Below are 24,343 nucleotides of genomic sequence, written 5' to 3' on the forward strand. Positions count from 1 at the left end.
AAATTTTAAGGAGTCTGAACATAGTGTACGTTGTTTCTATTCCTAAGGAAAGAAGAAAACGAGAAGAGAAGAAACGAAAAGAAAAGGACAGGGCAGTGAAGCACAGGAGAAAAACACTGCATTTTAGAGTTGGGCAGCCCTGTATTCAATTGCAGCTTTACAACTGACCAGCTCTGTGGCCAGGAACAAGTTACTCAGTTTCTCTGAGCTTTAGTGTCCTCATCTGTGACAGAAAGGGACAAGATCAACCTTGGAGGGATGCTGTGAAGAGTGAGATAATGAATGTAAAATGCAGGGACAGTGGCAACCAGCAGGTGCTCAACACATGACCAGGATGAACAACACAGATTTGGTTATCACACATGGGTAATAATTCAAAGCAAAGATTCTGCAACTGGAGAATCGCAGTCTGCCAGAGCTGAGCACAACTCTAAGGATACTTAGAGGCCATTTTACAGATGGGGAAAGTGTAACTTTGAGAGTTTGTCAACAGTCATAAAATAAGTAACCCACTACTTACAAACAAGTTTCCTTTCCTTTCCTTCCTATACTATTACATGAAACTTAATTCTCAACGTGTCTGTGTTCACACACAGAAAAGGAGAAGAGTTCCCCTCAATGGCAAACCATATTGCAGACTTCTCTTTTCTCTGGGATCACAAAGAAATTACTATCTACACAGCCAGATTAGAGTGTCACAACCTTAGTGTACACATCACTTCCTGAGGGAAGCTGTGGCAGAGATAGCTAGCCGACCACCAAAGGTCTATGTTCCTTTCCTGCGGTATGGATTTGTGGATGGGATGTGTGTCTCCAGACAGCAGCCACATTTCCCAAGGCCTCTTCAATGTAGGTGGTACCATGGGACTAGGTATAGTCAATGTAATGCATTGCCTCTGGGCCTTCATGGTTAAACATTGGATATGCCTTCCTTGTGATCTCTTTCCCATTCACCAGCTGAATATAAAGGACTCCAAGGGGTGAGGGTGGAGCCAAGGAGAGAAGGAGCCTGGATACCTGAACGACACATGGAAGGCTGCCTGACTAAGATCCCTGACTCAGACTGTGAAAAGAGTGAGAAACAAACTTTTATTGGTTAAATCATTGAGAATTCAGGGTTTACGTGTCACAGCAGCTAGCATTACCCTAACTAATGAAGAAGACTTCCTGGATCCTTGACTAGATTAGGTCCCCCTGCTGAAGGCTCTACTAATCCCCTCTACTCCCTCTTCCACAGCACTTATCACAACTGTAATTCCCTGTTCAAGAGCTGTCTGCCCCGGACTTCCTTGTGGTGCAGTGGTTAAGAATCTGCCTGCCAATGCAGGGCACAGGGGTTCGATCCCTGGTCTGGGAAGATCCCACATGCCTTGGAGCAACTAAGCCCATGTGCCACAACTACTGAGCCCGTGTGCCACAACTACTGAAGCCCACGCACTTAGAGCCCATGCTCTGCAACAAGAGAAGCTACTGCAATGAGAAGCCCAAGCACCACAAAGAAGAGTAGCCCCCGCTCAATGCAACTGTAGAGAAAGCCCGTGTGCAGCAACAAAGAGCCAACACAGCCAAAAACAAATAAAATTAAAAAAAAGAAAAAGAGCTGTCTCCCTATTAGACTGTAAACTGCCTGGGATCAGAGACTGTACCTGCCTTTTTCATCACTGCTTCCCTAGGGCCCAGCACTGCCACTAACAACCTTGTTAGGTTCTATGTGAAAATTCCATGCACACAATAAATGACTGACTTGCCCCTTGCTTAGGTGGTTTTTTTCCTAGGATCAAGGGTTCCTTTGGGAGACCGGTTATTACTCTGTGATCCTCAATTCCCACATTTCCCTTCCGAATTAACTCAAAGGTACTCTAAGAAAATGAAAGCAGCAGAAGCACTAACCTCAGCACCTCCACAATGTTGTCGGTAACTTTTAACTCTCTGATATCATCATCTCGCACGGGGGCGCACAGCTTTCCCATCGTGCTGATGACGTAGTTGGCCAGGCCTTGGATGTCAACAGCACTGTGCTCAGCCTGCTGCCTAATGAGGTCTGTGTCCAAAACTTCACAGATCTGGTTGCGAAGCCGGTTGCCACCAGGAGTCAAAAAAGAAAGGAGAATCTACACAGGGGAAGGAAAGAAAAATTAATAGCTTCATTACGTGAGTAAAGGTTGTCATTTCTTATTTCAGTGTCTAGATGACCAAGCTCCCTGTCCCTATTTTAATGCCCTGGATGCCACAGAAGTTTGCACTGACGGGGGTGGTGGATCAGAGGAGCGCTCCAGTGTCCTGACTCTAAAAAGAAAGCTCTATCTTCTGATAGAGCCTTCCCACCCCCTCTCATAAGAAGTTACTAACTCTATTAGAATGAAAACAACTGGCAAGTTAGCAGTGCTACTGAAAGAACTTCAAAAAGTTTACAGATAAACCATGAAAGAAAGAACAAATTGCAGATCATGGCTCCAAAAGAACCCTTTAAAGAAGGGCAAAGAGAAACATCCCCATGGGCTCCAATACTAAAATATATTATATTTTCGTGTGAAATATTATATATTATATAAGCAACCCATATTAACCATTCATTACACAGCAGACACTGTACTTAGACACACAGCACATGGTTAGGAGCACAGGCTCTGAATCACAGTGCCTCAGTTCAAATCCCTTCCACCCTTCAAAGCTGTGTGACCTTGAGTCAGAGAACTTGGTTTCTTTACATAAAATAATAACAGGCATAAGTACCTCACAGGATTATGGTAAGGATAAATGAATAATCTAGTGATCGGCCTAGAGCAAGTGTCTTGTAAAAATTAGCTCTGTCATCCAATTTAATTCTTACAACTACTGAGGAGACTGAGACTTAAGGAGAGAAAGCCTGTCACTAAAGCAGGTCTATCTAACTCAGGCTCTGTGCTCTGAAGCATCACAGCCACTGCCCTACATGCTAAGCACTGGCTTGCATTCCTGCTGCTGCCCTATTTTCCCAGCCTCCACCCCACTCCAGGAGGTGCAGGAAAAAACCCTTCCAGTGATTGAACTGGCTCAATGTTTCAAAAAGTGTCTCCAATACTCTCTGCAGGACGTGAAAGCAGCCTTTGCAGAGGGAAATTACTAATTAATGCAAACAATATCAACTTGCCTCCCTGATTTCTTCAAACAGTTTGATGGCGTGCTCATACTCGGGAGGCTCAGCGTTCAGTTCTGATTCCAAGACATCCCAGAAGGCTTGGTGGACAATGTGCCTCACTCGACCAGCCAAGCTGTAGGAATGAGATGAATCGTTTTTTAAAATAAGCACTATTTTTCCTGGTTATAAAAGAAATATGCTCATTGTAGAAATCTTAGAAAACACAGAAAAACAGAGAATAAAAATTGTTAATGATCTTATTACTAATCTTTTGACATATTTGACATATGTTCAATGAATGCCTTGTTTTAATATAATTGTTTTAATACTGGGTCTGTATAATATCATATACTCATTTAATATTCTGTCTTAAGTGTCTCCCCCAGATTTTTAAAATTCTTCCTTCCTATAGCTTTTGATAAGTTCATAAAATTTTGTCCTAAGGAGATACCATAATTTACCTAGCTACTCTTCTAGACTTGGTCTAGATTTTGGGGATGAGATGGCAAAGTTGCTCCTTCCTTAACAGCTGAAGTTTCCTGGCATGGAATAGAACAGATTGGCCCGAGGAGACATGCATTTGATTGCCTGCCAGCTTCAGCTTAGATGTCCCATTTAAAGTTGGCCAGAACAAAATTGCTGAAATAGGAACCTTCCTAGGAAAGGCTCACAATAGAATAGGTGGCCACCTTCGTTTACCCTGTATGTCAATGCCCTAAAATAGGTACATGTTAAAACATACATCCCTAGGAACTCCTACACCATTTTGCAACAGCTTTTAGAAAAGCACGCATTTCCCTGAACTGTAATTACTTACAAGTCTCTATCCCACACAGGGCTATACACCTCTCTTAGGCAGAGGCCACTTCTTCTAGGTACCTGCCACTGTACCTAGCATAGCACTTGTCATTTACTGAGGGTTCACTGAATGCATGGTGAATGAATTACTAATTTGATAGTTAAGCATATCTCCTAATTTTTCTTTTTAAAGTACAAATAGCTAAATATACAATAATGCTATGAAAAGTGAAAATTAGCTTTCAGAGGAGTGTGAGTTAAAACTGTTTCTGTAACTGCAAATATGATATTCTACTCAGCCACTTTGTTAAAACTTATTCTAGTTGCCTGAATAGATTTATCAACATAAATGCCATTTCCAATATTTGAGACTCTCTCAAGCAATTACAAAACAATTAGAAAGGCAAACATTGCTGGAATGGACTTTTGCTCTGGACTTTATAAGCCTCATGTACTTGGCTTGAATAGACCAACCAGGAATGAGCTAAAACAACTTTAAAGTTCCTTGAGGGATGTTGGAGTTTAAATTTTTCCCAAGACTACAGGTGTAGCCTTGGGAAAACTTTCAGCTTTTTAATTTTGGGGGGTGGAAGAGGTGGGGAAAAAGGGGTGGAGATGAGAGCAATCAAATCATTTACAAGCATTCCTATCCGGTGTCGGAAATCTGATTTTACCAAGGGTTTCCCCCAAGAACCATACTTGGTAAAATTATGAGAGTCAGCCATATTTTAAAGAGTAATAGGAGATGGTGCTTTGAGAGCTATCACCCTGTCTCTTTATTTGTCACAAGTAATAAACACTTATGCTTTGATCAAAAAAAAAAAAAAAAGTAACAATTTGGGCATTGGGAGAGTCATCTGAAAAATCAACGGCTAATGATGCGCACTTTTAAACAAAGATAATGTGTCCCAACTCTATGTGTTGTTTCGCTTGCTCACATTTTCTAGCCGTGGCAGAAAATGAACAGAAGGGGAATTCATACTCTCCACAGTATCAAAGTGCTTACACGCAAGGCACTCACATGCCCAAGAGCATGCATTTAGAGTGAGTATTGTGGAGAAGCCAAGGCTCAGATACGGTCTCAGCAGAGCTAGGATTCAAACCCTGGGGTCTGTCTAATCCTAAGGGGCCTTCATTCAGCCTGTATTTGCAACTTTTGAATTTAAAGCACAAATACTCCCAATTTGTCTTTTCTGTAGTTTATAAAACATACTTATTTTAACTTCAAAAATTCACTTTTATTAGTTAACAAATGTTTATTCAAAATTTGATGTGGTAGGCCCTGTTTCAGGCATTGGGGTGTAGTAAAAAGAAAATCTGCTCTCAAAAAGCTTACATGTTAGCAGAGACAGAAAGACAAAAAACATACTGGAAGTAAGACAATTTCAGAGCCATGAGGAAGGCAGAGGAAGACAATGTGGTCCACAGTGATGAACAGGGTGCCAATGTGGCAGGGTGGTTGAAGAAAGCTTCTCTAAGACAGTAAGTGACCTTAGAGCTGAGACTCGAATGGGGAAAAGCAGTTGGTGAAGATCTATGGGAAGAACATTAAAAAAGAAGGAAGAAGGACCAGGTCCCTGGGACAGGATCAAGCTGGTGTATGCCGGGATCGGCAAGGAAGCCAGCTTGGCTGAAGCACAGCAAGCAGGAGGGAAAGGAGGTCTGTAAAGGATGGCCTTGCTGGTCATACTAAAGAGTTTGAATTTTTATCCTAAGTGTAATAGAACCATTGAAGGGCTTTAAGCAAAGACATGATCTAATCTGATTACTCTTTAGAAAGATCACTATGTTGGGGTAGGATGAATTGGGAGATTGGGATTGCCATACACACATTACTAACAAGAAAAAAAATCACATTGTCCACTTTAAATACATGTAGTTTATTGTATGTCAATTATATCTCAATAAAAGTTCTTAAAAAAGAAAAAGAAAGAAAAGAAAGACCACTGTGGCTATCTGTGGATGTAGAGGATGGACTGTGAGGAGCTAAGGATGGAGACTGGGCAACTAGTTAGGATGGAAAGAGTCCAGGTCAGAGATGATGGTGGCTTGGGCTGGGGGTGTAGCAGCAGAGCTGGTATAAAGGATTGTGGTGAAATGCAGTCACCACAGAAAACCAAACAGATACACCGACTTTGGCCAGTAATCTTAAAAAGTATTAATGATTTTTATGAGCAACATCCCCAGGAGGAGGACTATGACCCATGTTTTAAAGAAGGAGAATTATTATGTTTACTATTTTCCTGCTTTAAAACAAAAAAGTTCTGAATGGAATCAAATATTATATGTTGTCTTAACTGATAGAGAGAATGCCTCCTGATTTATAAATGGCACTGTGAAGATTCAGTGCCATTATCCATGAGCCAGTTTTGCCTCTAGAGATGATTTACCTGCAGTCATGGCTCCAAGTCTTTTCTCCTTTTTGTTCCAGGGGACCTGTGAGCCCCTGAAACCAGAAAGACTGAGGTAGGATATAAGAGCATGGCTCTAACTAGAGAGCCCTTGGGCATGAGGTTAACCAGGGGTGCCTATGCAGCTGTGATTCCTACCTCCAGAGGCTTCTGGATCGCCTCTTGGCACTTTGGCAGCTCAGCTTCATTTATTTATCTTTCACAACCTGAATATCAGTTTTTAATAAGACAGGCTGCAAATATTTCTTAAGCAGGTACTACATGTCAGGCACTCTGCTAGGCAATAAGGACAGAGCAAACAATATAGACATAATTTCTCCATTAACGGGGCTTTTGGTCCAGTGGGAAAGACAGACATTGAATCTAAAATTATAAAACAGCTTAACAAGGGGGAGGGAGGGGGGCTACGGGAATCTTTAGAAGGGGATTTAATGTAGTCGAGTGGACTCAGGGATGTCAGGAAAAGCTTCCCACAGGAAGAGACATATAAGCTGAATTCTAAAGATTATGAGTAATATATATCCTAGAGGAATGGTTTTAAAAACAAGTATAAAACCTTGTTAGAGAACCAAACAGTGTTAACTCCCAGCGGATATTACACGAGACTGTCCAGGAATCAGTGTGAATGTTTGTGTTCGCGGTACACACACACAAACACACACACAGTCTGCAGCACTGTGCCAACAGATGCCTCCAGGTTACCTGTTCTCAGGGAGGGCATCTTGTTTCAACTGAAAGTTCTCATTTACAGCAATCTCGTGAGCAAGAGTCATGTCTGATAAGTTCCTTGCTGCAGCCATCACTTCGTCAAACGTTACAACCCTGGGAGGGCTTGTTGCTGGAAGGAAAACAAAAACCAGTTAGTGCCCTGGAAGGGGAGCTGTCATCCAATGAAGCCTCCTGATGCACACGGGGTGTAAGTTCCTCCAGTATATATTTTTTAGGGTTTTACAAGTAAGAATATATATTAAAATAGATCGATTCCCCTGCTTAACACTTAAGACTTCAAAAATTTAAGAACTCCTTTGATAGCTTCAGTTACTGTATTGAAAATAAATTGTCAAATGTTTCTGAGAAAGTTTTATAAATATAGGCTATGATAAGTTATTTTCAAAAATTAAATCAACTCATTTTTAGTGAATATTCATATCTGCATTTACCACATGTACTCTATAGGAAACTGATGACTACTTTTTATTCTGTAATTCATAACTCTCATTAACATAAGTAAACAATATGAACTGATTTTTTAAAACTATAATCTCTAAAAGTGTACACAGCACAGCACCATTCTAAGCTTTGCTACTTGGTAGTTAACATTTGACTTCACTGAAGCATAACTGACTGCCTTGTAGGACTGTCCTGAGGCGATAAGATAATTTAAGTAAAGAACATGCTAAGAACTCAATAAATGTAGATAATTAAAATATATCTGATAAGCTGATAATCTACTTCTCAGTAGGAAATAGCGGGTAAAGAATTATTTCTGTTATTTGTAAAGATCATGCAAAAAATTATTCTAATACGTCTTGTCTTTTTGAAATCATTGTTGGAACTCTCAGCTTCTGTTAATTAAAAATCATTACCTCAAACAACAATCCTCACTGGCAATACTTTGCTACCTAAAATAATTTAGAAATAAGAAGAGGAGGAGGAAGAGGTGGAGAAGATGGAGATGAAAGAGGAAGAAGAGGAGGAAGGAATGGTGGTACACAATTCATAAAACCCTTCTTCAGGACGCCTAGGTCCCCTGCTAGAGACATCAACTTCATATATAGTATAAAGAGTGAGAAAAAAACCACTGAAAGCTGGGTGGCTGCTAATAAATTCTTTTGCCAGTTCTATTAAGATTCTCCTTAAAAATGTCTGAATCATTTGGTCCAGCAATCTAATTACATCCAAATGAATTCCTGGAAAGGCTTTATGCACCATGATGTTCATAAAGCACTATTTATAACAGCAAAAAAAAAAAAAAAAAAAAAAAAGGAAATGAACTAAATGCCCAATGACAAAAACACTTTAAGAAAAATTATCACTGAGTAAATATTTTAGTTATAATAGTAAGCGAAGAGTCCACAAACATATACAGACATATGTCTATGTAAAGTATGAAGATACGACAAAGCACTGTCAGCTGTCATCTTTGGGTGACCTTACAGGCAATATTTTTTCTCTCTACTTATCTACTTTCCATTTTTAAAAAATGAGAATGTACTGATTTAAAATAAGTACAAATGAACAAACTCTTCTGAAGTGGGCATTTGATCATATTAAATGTTGGTTGCTTCTCTACATTTGCTTTGGCAGCTTAAGGGGTTATATTTCCTATACAAAATGTCTATTAAAAAGCTCAAAAAAAAAAAAAAAGAAAAAAGGACAAACACACTGCTTCACATATTTCCCCAGCTTCCACACACAAGAAACTAAAAAGACATCTCCCTTTACTATGGCAACTCTTTTAATGCCTTCTCACACTCCTAGTGTAGTAATTCTCCTCATGGACACTATTCTGGGTGATTTGCACAACAGCTTTTGAAATCAGCAGGAAACCCTTTAGATTATTGCACTTCCTGCCTGACCCTTGAGTTGGGGCAAGTTTCATTCCACATAAATCAGAAAGGACCGATTTGAATTTATCCTTGAATGTGACTCAAAAAATGATCTCAAGAAGGAGTAGCTTCCCACTCATTGAGAGAGAAGACAGGCTGCGTTGGGAGACCTGATTTATAGCCAAACCAAAGCAGATCAGAGACAGCGATGAAAATAAAAGTGGGCAGACCGTAAACTTCAGTGGCAATTTATTGCTGAGAGCGTGTATAAGACAGCTGCAGGGCTCCAACAGTGCCATTCCAGTACATCTAGAAGGGAAAAGATGGTACTTTGCTCTCATTTCCAAGTTTTAAAATCTAACATGCGTGTCTAGAACCACCTCCACTCCCTGTTGGCTTACAAGCAGGAGAGCTGGATTTGCTAGAAGAGTCACTTGTAAAGCTCTGCCTGGAGCACTCATAGTCACTGAGCGAAGCCATGCTTTCAGAGAACCGGGAAGAGTCTGAATCGCTTGGCTGGTCCTCACCCACACATTGCTTCTCTCCATTGAAGGGCATTTTGTGTCACTGGAGTGTGGGTAAAGAAACAGCACCTGCACAAACAAACAGACCCTGCGTCAACGTTCTGCTGTACTTCCCCCCGTGTGCCCGAGCTTCTTCCAGTGTAGATGGCCATGTCAAATGTGTCACAGCACTGGAAAGACCCCCCCCCCTCAGAAGATGACCTCATTCCTCCCATGGCACCTGGGCGAGGCAATCACTAAGCCTGCAAGACTGCCTTCCAGAAAGGGATTTCACAGCCATAGGTGTGAGCTAACACAGGACATAGTGTGAACGTGGAGCAGCTCTCAGCAATAATGGTTCCTCCAAAAACAATGTGCAGAGCACACACTCTCTCCTCCTGGAGTTGCTGAAGTGTGGGAGGGTAAGAGTGGGAGTGTGGGGCTCTGGGTTAGAAGCTTGTTCTGTCTTTTGCCACGTGACCTTGGAGATGTCACTTAACTCCCTACCTTATGAGTAAAGCTGGGCTGAAACACTAACCTCATAGGGTTGCTTGAAGATAAAATAGGATTAATCTTATTAAAGTGCTTAGCATAGCATTCAAATGTTAGCTATTATTATTGTTCCTGTTTTAATAAAATATTTTTGAAATCAGCCTCTTTAGTTGTCTGTGAGCCTCCCTGGGAAAAAAGCAAGACTAATTAAAATCTCTGGCTGGCAAGTCTATAGGTTTTTCTTGTCCATCTCCTCCATGAACGGCCACACTATGAAGAGTAAGGCCCGCTATTAGGTTTGTACTTGACAATTTACAAAGTACCCACTGCCACCCAATGAACAAACAAGCACGAAAGACCTTGATTCACAGGCTGGGGGAGAACAGAGTCTGGGAGACTTACTGTGCCATAAAGCCAGCCCCTGGACTCTACATCCAGGGCTGTTTCTGGGACATCAGGTTGCTTCCCAGGGCAGGGCAGGGCAGTTGGGCACCATCACCCCTTGGACAGGAGATTCTGGGTACACAGGATGTTCAGGCCTGAGCCCAGGATCCTCAGCGAGGCCTGTGAGGGAGCTGGTCCTGATAGGAGTGCAATGTTAGCTGACACTGAGGGGAAACCCAGGCCCGAGGAGAAAGGTACCTTAAATCCTGAACAGATGGTAATGATAGCAAGGTTTCACTGAGTCTCTTTAAACCTGAACAAGCAATGAGGTACTCAGAGCTTTTAAAGCTGTCAGAATGTGAAACCACAACTACCCACAGAATGCCTGGAAATGCCTGCAGTTTCTTCAGTGATTCCTCTTTTTTTTTTTTAATAAATAAATAAATTTATTTATTGGCTGTGTTGGGTCTTCGTTGCTCCAGTGGGCTTTCTACAGTTGTGGCAGGTGAGCAGGGGCTACTCTTCGTTGTGGTGTGCAGCCTTCTCATTGAGGTGGCGTCTCTTGTTGCAGAGCACAGGCTCTAGGCGCATGGGCCCAATAGTTGTGGCTCACGGGCTCAGCTGTTCCATGGCATGTGGGATCTTCCAGGACCAGAGTTTGAACCCGTGTCCCCTGCACTGGCAGGCGGATTCTTAACCACTGCACCACCAGGGAAGTCCTAATGATTCCTTTCATATATATCAAGTGCATACTACGCACCAAGCACCGGGAAAAGACACAGTGAACAAAATACACAAGGCCATCCTCTCATGGCTGTCACGTCGTTACCTAAAAACTGTGTGTGCCAGATGCTGGAGGACAAGGAAAGGGAAACCCAGGCATTGCTGAGGAAGCATGAGAAAGGAGAAGCAGGGTCTAGACAAAGGTGGGAATTGAGCCTTTGCTGAGAGAAACAGTGCTATTTTTTATCCTTTGGGTGATGACAGAGAAATGAATGGGCCTGAGAGGGAATTATTAAAGGTCAAAAACCAAGGGCACTTGCCCCTGGCCTCACCTAAACAACCTCTCCAGTCCTGCCACTTGTAGAAATGCACACTTGCTCAGCCCACCACTTTTGTAAACAGAAAACCACCAACTCGGAGGCTGCCTCCGCAGACCGAAAGGCAGGGAGTGGGGCAAGCTGCCAGGAAGCTCCCCTGTAGAGACACTCGCCTTCTCCTAAAGTCCGGAAGCCAACCACCTTGGACACAGGTTAAGGGCCCAACCCCTGGCATCCTCAGTGGTGAACTTACCTCCTTTACCCCAGGTAAACTAGATTCTCCTTGAGCTTTAATTTCCACCTTCTAGAAGGGGGTGTGGGGGGCTAGAGGACAAGAAAAGGGTCTGCTCTAACCCTTGCAATTCCACCAAACCCCAAATCCCAAATGGAGCACTTGCCCTTCCCTCTAGCTTTCTCTCTTCGCCAACATTTTACTTCTCATTGATGGCATTTCTCGAAAATGCTAGCTTCTTCAGGAAGCCTTCCCTCTACACTGTGGCCAGAGCTAAGGGCACTCTTCTTTGAACACCTGCAGCACATCGCCTGTATCTGCACAACAGCACTTAGACCTTAGTAGCTATTTTCCTCCCCTGGCTACTTCCGACTTTCCTTAATAAGGCAGGAACTGTGTCTCGTCCACCATCAGTGTCAAGTATGTGACAAGTATTCATTCGGTGTCAGCTGAATCGGAATCACTGACTCCCATCTGGTACAGCTGCAACCAGAACATCTGCAAACTGATATCACTGCACATTTACAGGCCTGTTGCTGTCAAAGTTCAAGGCCTGGAGCCGAGAACCTACCACCTCTACCTGCCTTATTAGGCTTAAGACTCAATATTCCCTGGTCCTGTCACACTCTTACTAGAATACCTTAAACTCTGTTTCTACTTTGTTATTTCTTTCCTTCATTCAACTGTAACAACTGTGCTATGATGCTCTGCCCTCAATTTCTCTTCACTTTGGCTACTTTTCCAAGTAAAAGTGAATAAAAGCTTTCATCCATTGGGATTTATGAACTAGGTTAATAGCTGTAACTATCCATTTCATTTTTCTACTTCAGCTGAACAGCACACTTCATAGGTTTCTTAATTGTGTTTAACAAGGCAGCTAAGTACAAAGACTTAAAAAAAAGAAAAGCTCTAGGTTAGGAGGCAGAAGTCCTGGGTGTGAGGCCCAGGTCTGTCAATTTGTTGCATGACTGTATCCACGTCGCATCTGCTCTCTTCATCTCATTTTTGCACCAGCTACCAGGTGTCTTTCAGTGAAGAATTGCTAAAATGCAATAAACCCAGAGTTCCATGAGGCATCACTAGAAGCTCTGAGAAATTAAATATGCTCACGGCAGACATACTTAATAACATGCAACTATGCTTTCTTTCAACTATTCACTGGAAGTAGAGTTTCTGGCATAGGGGATGATAACAGAAAATGAAAAAGCTTCAAAATGTTTAGAAACTCTCATTTAGGTGGTAGAAGCCTCCACATTACAACTGGGTTTTAGTGGATCCAAGCAGGAACTTCTCTGAGGCCAAAATGCCCACTATTACTCTATCAAGAAATTGCCTGCGTCCTCATATTAATAATACCTAACTCATAGGGCTGGTGTGAGATTTCATTCAGTCAATATATGTAGAGTGCTTGGGACAGTGTCTGACACAGAGTAAACAAGATGCAGATGTTTGCTATTGTTAGTATTACTTGATCTTGCAGTTGTTATCAATCATTTTAATCATTAAAAACTCTAGAGGGAAGAACAGTTTTATTCCGTGATGATACAGGCATGTTCCCCTACAGATGACAAAGGCTGGTAGTTATCCTAGGACAGAACTCTTGCATTTGTTTGAAATACAAAAACCAAAAACAAATGGCCCATCATGGCGTAAACAGTCTTCTGCAAGTTCCATCACACTTGCTCTTACCTTTCTTGGTCTTGGGTTTCCATATAGGTCATCTGGGGACAAAGCCACTACTTGACTCAAAGGCACTGAGGGTAATTAGACTGCTTTTAAAGATATTTTGGATTCTCTATTAGAATAGTGATAATGAAAACAGGTTGTTTCTTTAAGAAAGGTAACACTCCTCACACTGACAAACCTAGATCCACTTAACCTTCACCACTGCAACTCACAAATAAACCAAACAACTTTCCAGGAACACCACATCTCATCCTACCTGGGAGGATTTACTCACTGGCCAAAGGTAAAGTCAATGTGAAGAGAGAAGATAACGCCAAAACAAAGCCTCCAACACTACAGTGTATCACTATTCAAAGAGAATAATCACATGTTTCATTGTACTGTTCCGCATTTTGTAATAATAAAGGCAATATTATGTCATTCCTTCCAAGGTCAATGACTGAGAGGCAGCAGGCACTTGAATACTTATTGTTGAATGAATGGAAGTATGACCACTGACATTTTAGAAAGGAGGGAACAGGTAAAGAGACCTGAAGGGGCTAGTCCTGTGTTCCACCACATATGGAGCAGAGATCAGTTTTTAATTTGCCAGTGATCCTCAGGCTGCTGTCCAGATTACCGACTTTACTTCCTTATTTCCTTTCTGCAACAAACTCTGTCTGCAAATGATCCTGCACTAGTTCAAGATTGCAAAGATCCACCACTGACAATACACATGTCATCGAAGCAATAAGAACACTGGCTCTGGAGCCAGGTGGACCAGATTCTTGATCTTGACTCATGATATTTACTGACTGGAGTCAGGGAACTTACCATTTATGAATTGGGGACAGTAGCATCATCTACCTTGTAGAATTGTTGTGAAGATTAATTGAAATAGTCTATGTCAAATACTTAAACTCCTACTAAGCGCTTGATGGATATCAATTATTATTTTATTCTTATTAGAAGTTATGAATTTTTAAAAATGTCAATGTCATAAAAAACAAAGGCTGAGGATATGTTCCAGATGAAAGGGGACTTGACAGCTGAGTGCAATAGATGATCCTAGATTGCATCCTGTACCAAAGAAGAAAATGCTATAATGAACATTATTGCATCAACTGACAACATGGTTACGATACCTGAATCTACTGTCCGTTTTTACAATGTCAAATTTACTGAAGTTGATAAATGTGCTGTGATTATGCATTTAGGAATAAAGTCCCATGATATATGCAACTTTCTCTCCAATTATTCCAACAAGAGAGAAAAAGAGAAAACAATAAAGCCTATGGACCAAAATGTTAATAGGTGAATATGAGTAAAAGGTGGACAATAGAGAGTTCTCTGTACTGTTTGTGCAAATTTTTCTGTAAGTTTGAAATTATTTCCAAGCAAAAGGTTACAAGAGAAGAAGAAGCACTGAACCAAAAGTTCAAGTCTAATTCAGAACAGCCCAGCCTCCTGTAGTTTTCAGATCCTATTGTTCCCACTACGATAGCTTAGTTACCACTCTACTACAGAAGCTCTTCTAGACAAACTCGTCCCAATGTCCTTCTTAAACAGTGCCTAGTGAATAAAACAGGAAATCGTCCAGAGCCCTTCAGAAAAGGCAAAAGAAATCATCCCTTTTAAGAGTTCTGCTCTAAGTGGGTTCCCTTCCCTTAAGAAGTCTCTTGGCAGTGGTTTATAACCCTTCTGTGATCTGGCCTTTGCCCACTTCATCCTGTACCATTCTCTCCCTAATCCTTCATGCTCTGGACACAATGGCCTTCTTTGGGCTCCTCAGACATGCCAAACTTCCTCCTTTGGAGCACTTGCACCTGCTATTCTCTCCCAGTGGGATGTTCTTCTCCCTGATCTCTGTGTGGTTGAAGCCTTGCTGTCATTCAGATTTGAAAGCAAATGCTACAACTTCAAAGTGACCTTCCTTGACATCCCCACTCGTTCCATTTAAATTTGTCATCTTAGAGCTTAGAACACTGCCTGGGACAGAGCAGGAGCTCGGTGAGCATCACTGATGAATAAATTAAGCCACGTTCTATTCACAAGACAACTTGGGCCGGCTTTCTCTTCTGCCTCACTCCACTGCTCATATTCCCATTACGCAGTCATTTAGAGTACAATAGTTGTTGTCTGTAAATCTGCCTCCCCACTAAATTTTAAGCTCGCTGTGGGGAAGAAGCTATGTCTTCCTTCTCCAATTCCCAGTACCTATCTCAACACATTTCTAAGGCACCAATAATTCAAATTAGCAAAGACTCACAGTCCCAGAGCTTAAATAAACTGTTACACTGTAACTTTCCACCCTCCTAATGCTAACTGATAGCAAATAATAACAACTGGAGCTAACAGTTATTGAGTACATACTATGACTCCGCCCCCATGGTAAGTGCTTAAAACTTTCTATCTTCTTGAATCTTCACTGTAACCTTGTTACCTAAGGTGTCATCACTATTCCCATTTTACAGATAAGAACCTGAGGCTCAGAGAGGTTAAATTATTTGCTCGAGGGTTCACAGCAGCAGCAGAGGCACAACTCTAATCCAGGCAGTGGATTCCTAAAGCCTGAGCTCTTTACCACTCTAGGGCGGCTGGAGAAAATGTGGTGTACTGCTCATTCTTTCCTCGCCTACTCTGCCAAATCGATCCACCCACCACCACGTGGACACGAGCATGTGGTAGCAAGCTGACCTTACCCCCGGGGTGTCTGCTTAAGTGCTGTACCATGAAGGACATCACTGAAAGAGTCCATTGACCAAAATCATCCTCAATCATCCCACTAGAGTAACTGAAAATCCTCTATCAGGGAGCCATTCTTTACGCACTGTAAAAATCCCTCCTTAAAACCCAAATATTATCAAAAGGGTTAATTGCTTACAGCTAGCATGAGTCAAAAGCATTTTGGAGTGAACTGTTCAGATTATCCAGCAGGGCCCTGAGAAATGGAACCCATCCAATTAAGGTTAAGTCAAGAAAGAGAAAATTTCAAGAAACATCTAGTGGGTATCAGCCCTAAGACTAGATCAAGGTCAGGTGCAAGGACAAGCCTTCATTTATTTGTAGTAAAGGGCAGGGAGTCAGAGGAGTAGGACTGGGCTCTGAAGAAAACAATGCAGATGACATGGAAAAAGCTTCATCTTCTGCAAAGTACTGTTTTAGAACCAGTCCTAAACAGTAGCAGTGCTTAAAAAGTTATTCACACGCAGCAAAGCAAAAACCACAGAACAGAGAAGTAGGTGCCTGCTCCATTCAGCTAGAGAATACTGGTCTTCATCAAATTTGAGCCAACAAAGAGCTAGATAAAAGCCAACAAAGCCAGTCATTGTCTAAAAAAGCAGATGTTCACACCACACATAACATTACAGCATCAGGGAGAAGGATTTCTAGGCACTTTTCACACTTGAAAACACTTCTCCCAACCCTGGCTGGCCTGTTTTAGTACCTGTTCCCCACTCTGGGCCCTCAACCCTCCACAAAGTGGCACTGAAGCTGTTTCCACACACGACTGCGTATCTTCAGCCCTGGGCCACTTCAAGTCAGGCAACCTCCACCGGCTGTCAGGGTGATGGATGAAATCCCTGGAGGCAAGAGGAAAAGGCAGGCAGGGCGCCTCCTAAAGCGGAAACCACTGCCGTAACCTTATTAAGTTCAGCAGGTGGGACAGAGCAAGGTCTCTGACTGCGCTGTGGACCATGGGACCAAGGGGATCTTGGGGGCCGAGGGACCCATGGGGACAAGGACAGCTTGTCTAGTTTCTTCAAGGTGAAAGTAACAGGATAACCATCGAAGATAATATTTCCCAAATTTTAGTCACTTGAGGACCACTCTTCACTCCTGGTTCCACATCTCCATCCTCACCTGTGTTCTATCAAACAGATTTTTGCATTTAAATACACTTATTTTGAAAGGAAACTTTATATCATTGTGAAATCGCTAGGTTTAAGGGAACAATTTTTCTTAATACTAACGAAAACACTTAACCATGTTCGTCCACGTGCCACCTCAAATCATCGCTGTGACCTGGAGCGGCGCCACCCAGAGTAGCAGCCTTGGGAAGCACAAGCCATCCCCGACAGCCCCAGGGGTTCAAGCCCGGGCCTGACGGGCATGTCCCGTCTCTTCCCCGTAACTGAGGGTACCGTCGTAGGGGCGCATCTGCACCCCCCGCGCCCACATCCTCAGGGCGCCCCTCCCCTCCAGCAGCACGTTTCCTGTCAAAACAAACCCTGGGGGAGGGGACGGCGGCGGCCAAACCGAGCGCCGAGGAAACCCTGACAACAAACCCCAAACACACGCTCGGGGCCCCACCCGGCCCCGACAGCGGCTCGATTCGCCCACCGCAGCCGGGCCAGGGGTCGCAGCCGACAGGGTGCCCCCTCCCGGAGCCCGGGTGGCGGGAAGCCACTCGCGGCGCGGTCGCTGGCACGGGCCCAGCGGGACGTAAACAGAGGCCAAGCGGCCCCGACCCTGGCGTCTCCAGGGCCCGAAGTCCGCGGCCGCCCCAACACCCGCCGTGGCCACGCGGGACGGCGGTTCGAGGTCAAACAAGGGGATGCGGTGGGGGGAGGTCTGGAGGAGCAAGGAGCGGGACTTCACCGCCCCTGGCCGCGGGTCCCAGGAAGGCGCTCCGAGGCGGGCTGGGGAGGCCCTCGGACCGCCCTGCGGCGCGGTGTCCCTCTCCGCCGGCCCGGGACCCTCGCCTCAGAGCGCGCGACCCCCTCCCCCGGTGTGGTACGCACCGGATCCTGCGCGGAGACCTGCGGAGGAGAAAAAGGACTGCGTGAGCCCGCGTCAGGGCTCTCTGGGTGTCCGCTCGCCCAGCAGGCACAAACACCGCTGAAACCCACGACTCCAACAACCCTCAGCCTCCCAGGTCCCTCCCCCCCCCCCCCCCACGCGGTATTTAAAGGGCCGGGAGGGACTCTAGAGAGGCAGCCACGGTGTGGCCACCACGTAACCGGAGGCCGGGGGGAAGACGGCATCGGGGAGACGGGGAAATCTAAGGCGTTTCAGGTTCTGTGTCAGCGGTCTGACAGATCTGACCTAATGCAGAACATTTTCCTCAGCTTCGGGTGTAAGAGGCTGAGGAGAGCTTGGATTGGGTGTGTTTTGGAAGCGAGAGGGAACGGTTTCCCCCTCCGTGGGCTGAGAGTGGTGCGGTCCGGGCACTGCTAGGGGCGGGGAGAGAAGTGTTTACGGAACTGGGGCAGTGGTGCCTTCCCAAGCGCGAGAGGTTGGAGGCGGGGCCCATCGGGGCGATGGGGGCGGGGCCAGCCGGGGCGCTTGGGACCCAGCGTGTGCAGGGATTCTGGGGGCGGGACGGAGCCGCAGGTGGATCCGCTTGGGGAGCGCTGGATTGACCCCCCCAGCCGCGTGCTCCCGGGGCGCACCACCGTGACGGGTGGAACTTTTACGGCCCGAACACCGCTCATCTAGACAGGGCGACCCAAATTAAGTGCCTACTATCACACCGTCTACACAGAGACAACCCAACCCACAGCTCGGCAAGTGCATTCCCACGCACGTCAGCGACCGACTTGTCACCTATGTTTGTGTCTGCACCTCCACAGAAACAGGAGTCCAGATTTGCATATGGCTGGACAGGACGATTAGTTCCTGGAAGTCACACCCACCCAGACTCTCTGAAGACGTAAACTTCGTGTGCACGCTTAAGATAAAGCATCTTACTTCCCCTAGGGTTCTTCAGCACCTATCTCCGGGAGAAGTTTCGACAGTGGTTAATGTAAATAAGCAGTCCCGGAGAGCTTGGGGTAGTCAGGCCTACTATTCAGCTCTGTGTTCGGAGTGGTTTTCACGTGTGCCCTTTTCCCAACGGCACACGTGAAAACTACTGTATCTTCTGCCAGGTGTAAATTGCCAGGTGTAAACTGGTGTTATTTGAGAGAGAGTTTCATGTAAGACGACAAGTGATTCTGTATAGGCTCAAGTACTTCCATTTAGTGCTGAGATCGTGTCTGGCTTGTGGAGGCAAAATTGGTTCTAGAAAAAAACCGGACAGGCAACATTTTAAAGGAGGGCAGAAAGCCAGTTAACCTAGATGGAATCATTCAGTGTTACAACATGGGCTCATCTTGGGTTCAAACCCTGGCTCTGACATTTACTACTATGCGATCTTGGTCAATGGGGAAACATGATAACTGCCTGGTTGGGTTATTGTGAGGAAGAAATGAGATAAAGCGTGTGAAGTGCTTAGAACTGTACACAGTAAGCACTCAATCCGTGTTAGTCGTTGAAAGTATTTAGCAAACCACTCTGAACAACCTTAACTGGTGATCTGTATAAATTTGTAGCATTTGTGCCTTCTTATGCCACTCTCTCCTCCCTTCTCCTAAAATACACAGCTTGATACAAATCAAGAGATTAAAGAGAAAGTGCTACTGCTACCCAGGTTCTTTCCAATGAACCTTGTTTATATCGTTTGTTGGAATCAGAAGTCAGGTTGACAGAAGCCTCTAATTTCAATTCTTACCAAACAACAACCACTACGCAACTGCCATCACCACCCTAAAGACTCCACAATAGGAACATGAACTAAAAATATCCCCGAACTTCTGAACACTGTGACAATGATACACTGCAGCTTTGCTTCTTTTGTTAGCTTTGTAGGAGCTGGTTAAGTATTGTTTTGCCATAGTACGTAACATGAAGCAGGTAAGCATGAGTCAGGAGAGCTGTCCAGTCTACCTGGGTCACCAGCTGCCTGACCCTGGGCATGGCACTTATTTTAAAGCTCAAATATGTGACTCTTGAAACCACGAGGAAGCAATTTTTGTCAAAGCAGAAGCAATTTTTGTCAAAGCAGATGAGTCAAGTTTCAGCATGTGCTGGAGTGAGAACCTTGAGGCAGAAGAGGTAGGGTAACATCAGAGACCCATGCTAGGGAGAGAATATCTCCTGGGAAAACAATCTTCTATTTCACACATCAGCGTTAAATAACACGCTATCTGGAAACGTTTTGGTCAGTTACCTGACTAATTGCCCTTAGCCTGGCTTGTATATAAAATCACTTTGAAGAAATATAGTACTGTAGAATATGAGGCAGTTTCCTTAAAAAAAAGAGACTGTATCCTATTCTCACTCAGAGAGCTCAGGCAGTCATAGAATAAAATCCTCCTTGCTCAGATTATGTTCATGACCTTCCAAAAAAATGTCTGAAAAGGCAACCTCTTTAGTAAGTAAAATAATTAGCTTTTTATTTGAAGAAGACATCACACCTAATTTTTCTAACTTTTCTTTTTTGAATCACTTAGAGAACTCACGGTAAAGCAGTTTGTTTAAATTACACAATAGACTCAATTTGATCTATTACCTTTGGCAAATGACAGAGGATGCTCAGTAAAGAAATATAAATACTAATTTTCTTTCGACACATCTTAAATCTGAGTTTTAAATTACAACGAATCCTTGAATAAATCAGAAAGTCCAAAAATGTAATTTTAATATGAATTTGCAACCTCTCAGCCGTTTAACTTTTGTAGTGGGGCTGCATCTCGTGGTGATCTAGTGTAATGCAACTTCAACTAGACATAGATGGGACAGGGAGTGGGGAGCACAAGGAGTGGTGAGCACAGGAAGAGGGGAGTACAACAGCATAACTGGAACCATGGCAGTGATTTTAACCCCTTCTTCTCTCTATGAGAATTGTAAGGCTTCACTTCCTGAGTTGATCTCAGTTTCCAAGCTTCTCATTATGTTCCAAGCTTCTTACCCAAGGCTGGCTTTGTGGCCGTGCAGTAGCTCAAGACTCCGCACTTGGAAGAGCCCCACACTAAGTTATAATGCTCTGCTGCTGCCAACTTGAAATTCTCAGTAATTTTTGTTTTTGTTTTGTTTTTTATAAATTTATTTATTTTATTGGCTGTGTTGGGTCTTTTTTGCTGTGCGCTGGCTTTCTTTTTAGTTGCAGTGAGTGGGGGCTACTCTTTGTTGTGGTGTGCATGCTCCTCATTGCCGTGGCTTCTCTTGTTGCGGAGCAGAGGCTCTAGGTGCATGGGCTTCAGTAGTTGCAGCACATGGGCTCAATAGTTGTGGCTCATGGGCTCCAAAGCGCAGGCTCAATAGTTGTGGTGCACAGGCTTAGTTGCTCTGCGGCATGTGGGATCTTCCTGGAGCAGGGCTCGAACCCGTGTCCCCTGCATTGGCAGGTGGATTCTCAACCACTGCGCCACCTGGGAAGGCCAAATTCTCAGTAATTTTTAAACAAGAAGCTCTGCATTTTCATTTTGCACAAGACCTCAAAAATCATGTAGCTGGTCCTGATCTCATCACACAGAGTATGAGTCTAGTGTTTGAAGGTACTTATTTTTCCTTTATCTGTCTTCAAATACAAATCAATTATTTTATCTAATGCTCAGGTGAAGAAACATATATCTGCTTCTGGGAATTCCCTGGTGGTCCAGTGGCTACGACTCAGTGCTTTCACCACCAGGCCCAGGTTCAATCCCTGGTTGAGAAAGTAAGATCCCACAAGCCACGCAGTGTGGCCAAAAACAAACCAACCAACCAACCAACCAACCCACAAACAAAAACTATGTATCTGTTTCAATGCTGTAGGCAAAAAAACCAAACCAAAACAAATAAAAAACAACCCTGGGTGTTTCCCAGTTTTTATAGTTCACTGAAGGAATTTTCAAAGATAATTTTGACTGCCCATGATTTTGACCTTATGGTCTCTCTTTAGAACATAACCCCTCACATAATATATGACTCCACTGTCAGTAGAAAAATTGATTAAATGGAATCCCATCTCTTTTTCTCTCCCCTGTCCATCTTAACGTTCTAGGAGGGACTAACAAGCAATGGGGGGGGGGGGGCAATAGAAAGTAGAAGGAAGAAAAATAATTTGGCTAATATACAAACTAGATGATCGGTCACTGAATGTTCAAAATTTAACCACACCTTCTCAGCAGACTTCCTCATTTTTTTTCTTATGGTCTTGAGTATAAGGTAGATTCAGATCATTGACCAGTTTTGAGAGTGAAGAAAAATGTTGATTCTTGACCAAGTTGCCAAAGCACCAAAATCAGTTTTTCCCCTGACTTCGCTGAACGGAACTGGTATAAAATTGGAGACTATTCCCCACTCCAATTGCCTTTCTTTACCCTCACACCTGGCATACTAAAAAGAGAACCATTCGTAATTAGTACTCTCCTTTACCCTCCTCCGTGGCCCCCTCCACTTATCTGGGAATCACTGACATCCCCTTGGGAAGCAAAAAGGAGAGTGAGGGCCAGCTGTGAAGACAACTCTGCGCAGGAAGTGGGAGGGGCCAGGCAGAGCTGAAGCTCAAAGGAGCCCCTATGAGAAGCCAAAGAGGTGATGGCTCAGACCTCAGCCAAGACGCTCGGGCTCTCCACCCCACTTACGGGCCAGCGGGCAGTTGTTTTCTAAATGTCTTCATAGTCCTGTTCAACCATGGATGACGATTTAGGCCCTCAATTTAACAATCAATTGGAATGCCCAGTGGGGTGGGGGAAGAGCTTCTAAAATAAAAGGCAAAATCCAGAAGACAGAAAGGAGAAGATTAAGAAATGTGTCTCTTCAGATAGTGTTCAATATAAAAACATGAATTACAGAACAGTCACTATGCGGTGATACCATTTATACTTGAGAGAGAGCTGGCACTAAAGAGCGCGTGTATGTATTTTGTATACATGAAATGCATGGAAATGGACTAAAAAGTCTCGCAACCGTATAGGAGGCAAGTTGGGAGATGTACCTCTTTTATTCTGTATACATACAAATGGCTTATTCTTTTTTTTTACAATGAGAATGTATTCATTCATACATTATTAATGTAATTTCACATGGCCTCACAGTGATCCCGCTCTTATCATTGAATGTCCTCCTAAATAAACCTTAGTGATGGAGGGCTGGTAACACGACACAATAGTTTTCCCATCTCGTTTGTATTCATAGTTTTAAAAGTCATCATAAGACAAGGAGCTTTTTATGTAAGCTGTGGAAAGGGATAGATTTGCAAAAGGACCTTCACTAAGGTTTCTCAAAATTATTTATGCTGGGGGCGGTGGTGGAATACTTATCTTTACTTTTTAAGTTGTTCCCTTCAAGCCCAGTTCTTAGATAGTCAAAGTGCATGGAGTTCACTTTGAGTTTAAAAACATGTTTTGGGGACTTCCCTGGCAGTACAGTGGTTAAGACTCTGTGCTTCCAATACAGGGGGTGCAATTCGATCCCTGCTCAAGGAACTAAGGTCCCACATGCTGCATGGCGCAGGCAAAAACAAACAAAAAAACCATGTTTTACACCCCTGCAACCTCTAAGGGTTTCTTTCCTTTGATGATAAACCAAAGTGGTGTGAGACTTAAATAGTTATATTTCTTTTCGAGGATAAACAATTGAGAGCCCCGAACATTCAGGTGTCTGTACAATAGTTTTTACTCAAGTTCCAGGGGGTTCTAGTGGAAGGTATTATAGGGTTTATGACTGAGCAAAGGGATATTCAGTGACTCATTGAATTGGCTGGTCAAGAATACAAACTAAAACTCATTTCATGGCTTCTCTCTATACACACACACACACACACCCCCCTATACACACCCACACACAGAGTCACATATAAAGTATTACCTATTGGCATAATTACTTAACTTCCATAACAACATGCCAACAAGCATACCAACATTGTATCAACTAAGTGCCCAAAGCATTTGTAATCACATTCCATTACTCTAGAAGGGTGCTTGGACCAGGTATGGGGGCGGCTCTACCTACCGGATAGCGAGGTGAATGAAATGGTGCCAACTCTCCTAAAATATGAAGCTGTCCATGCAATTTTCTCATATGCATATATGAAGCAGTCAGAAAAAGAAAAAAAAGTAAATTCTGCTACAAGAAAATCTGGAGTAAAGAACAACAGCAAGGTGTTTTTTGCAGGATCCCTCACAGGGATTGTTCACATTACGAGTATACCTCTAACTACATAATCAGCAAATCCTGAAAATCCGGGTACAACATAATTGTGGTCAAATGAATTTTAATGCTCAAGATGACTTCTTTATTTAAAGGAAGGCTATTGTGATTATACTTATAAATTGAAAGATGATTTTTCAAATTTTACAAATATAGGAACTTCCCTGGTGGTCCAGTGGGTAAGACTGCATT

The 24,343-nt window shown here is 43.5% G+C and overlaps 1 protein-coding gene across 4 annotated transcripts in view; it reads right to left on the reverse strand.

Moving 5' to 3' along the window:
* The window catches only part of TCP11L2 (t-complex 11 like 2), a 38,766-nt gene extending 20,690 nt beyond the window's left edge, over nucleotides 1-18,076 (reverse strand). The window contains exons 1-7 of one of the 4 annotated variants that reach the window (XM_057741699.1): nucleotides 17,938-18,076; nucleotides 16,641-16,776; nucleotides 14,027-14,272; nucleotides 9,278-9,469; nucleotides 7,030-7,165; nucleotides 3,131-3,251; nucleotides 1,891-2,111 (exon numbers count right to left, since the gene is read on the reverse strand). In XM_057741699.1, the coding sequence (XP_057597682.1) occupies nucleotides 1,891-2,111; nucleotides 3,131-3,251; nucleotides 7,030-7,165; nucleotides 9,278-9,434 (635 nt within the window). In that variant the 5' untranslated portion in view covers nucleotides 9,435-9,469; nucleotides 14,027-14,272; nucleotides 16,641-16,776; nucleotides 17,938-18,076. The remainder of the gene's footprint in view (nucleotides 1-1,890; nucleotides 2,112-3,130; nucleotides 3,252-7,029; nucleotides 7,166-9,277; nucleotides 9,470-14,026; nucleotides 14,273-16,640; nucleotides 16,777-17,937) is intronic. The other 3 variants (XM_057741700.1, XM_057741697.1, XM_057741701.1) reach the window with 3 other exon arrangements.
* Between the last annotated feature and the right edge of the window lie 6,267 nt (nucleotides 18,077-24,343).

The sequence above is a fragment of the Hippopotamus amphibius genome, chromosome 7 (genome assembly GCF_030028045.1).
Source record: "Hippopotamus amphibius kiboko isolate mHipAmp2 chromosome 7, mHipAmp2.hap2, whole genome shotgun sequence".
Lineage (NCBI taxonomy): Eukaryota > Metazoa > Chordata > Mammalia > Artiodactyla > Hippopotamidae > Hippopotamus > Hippopotamus amphibius.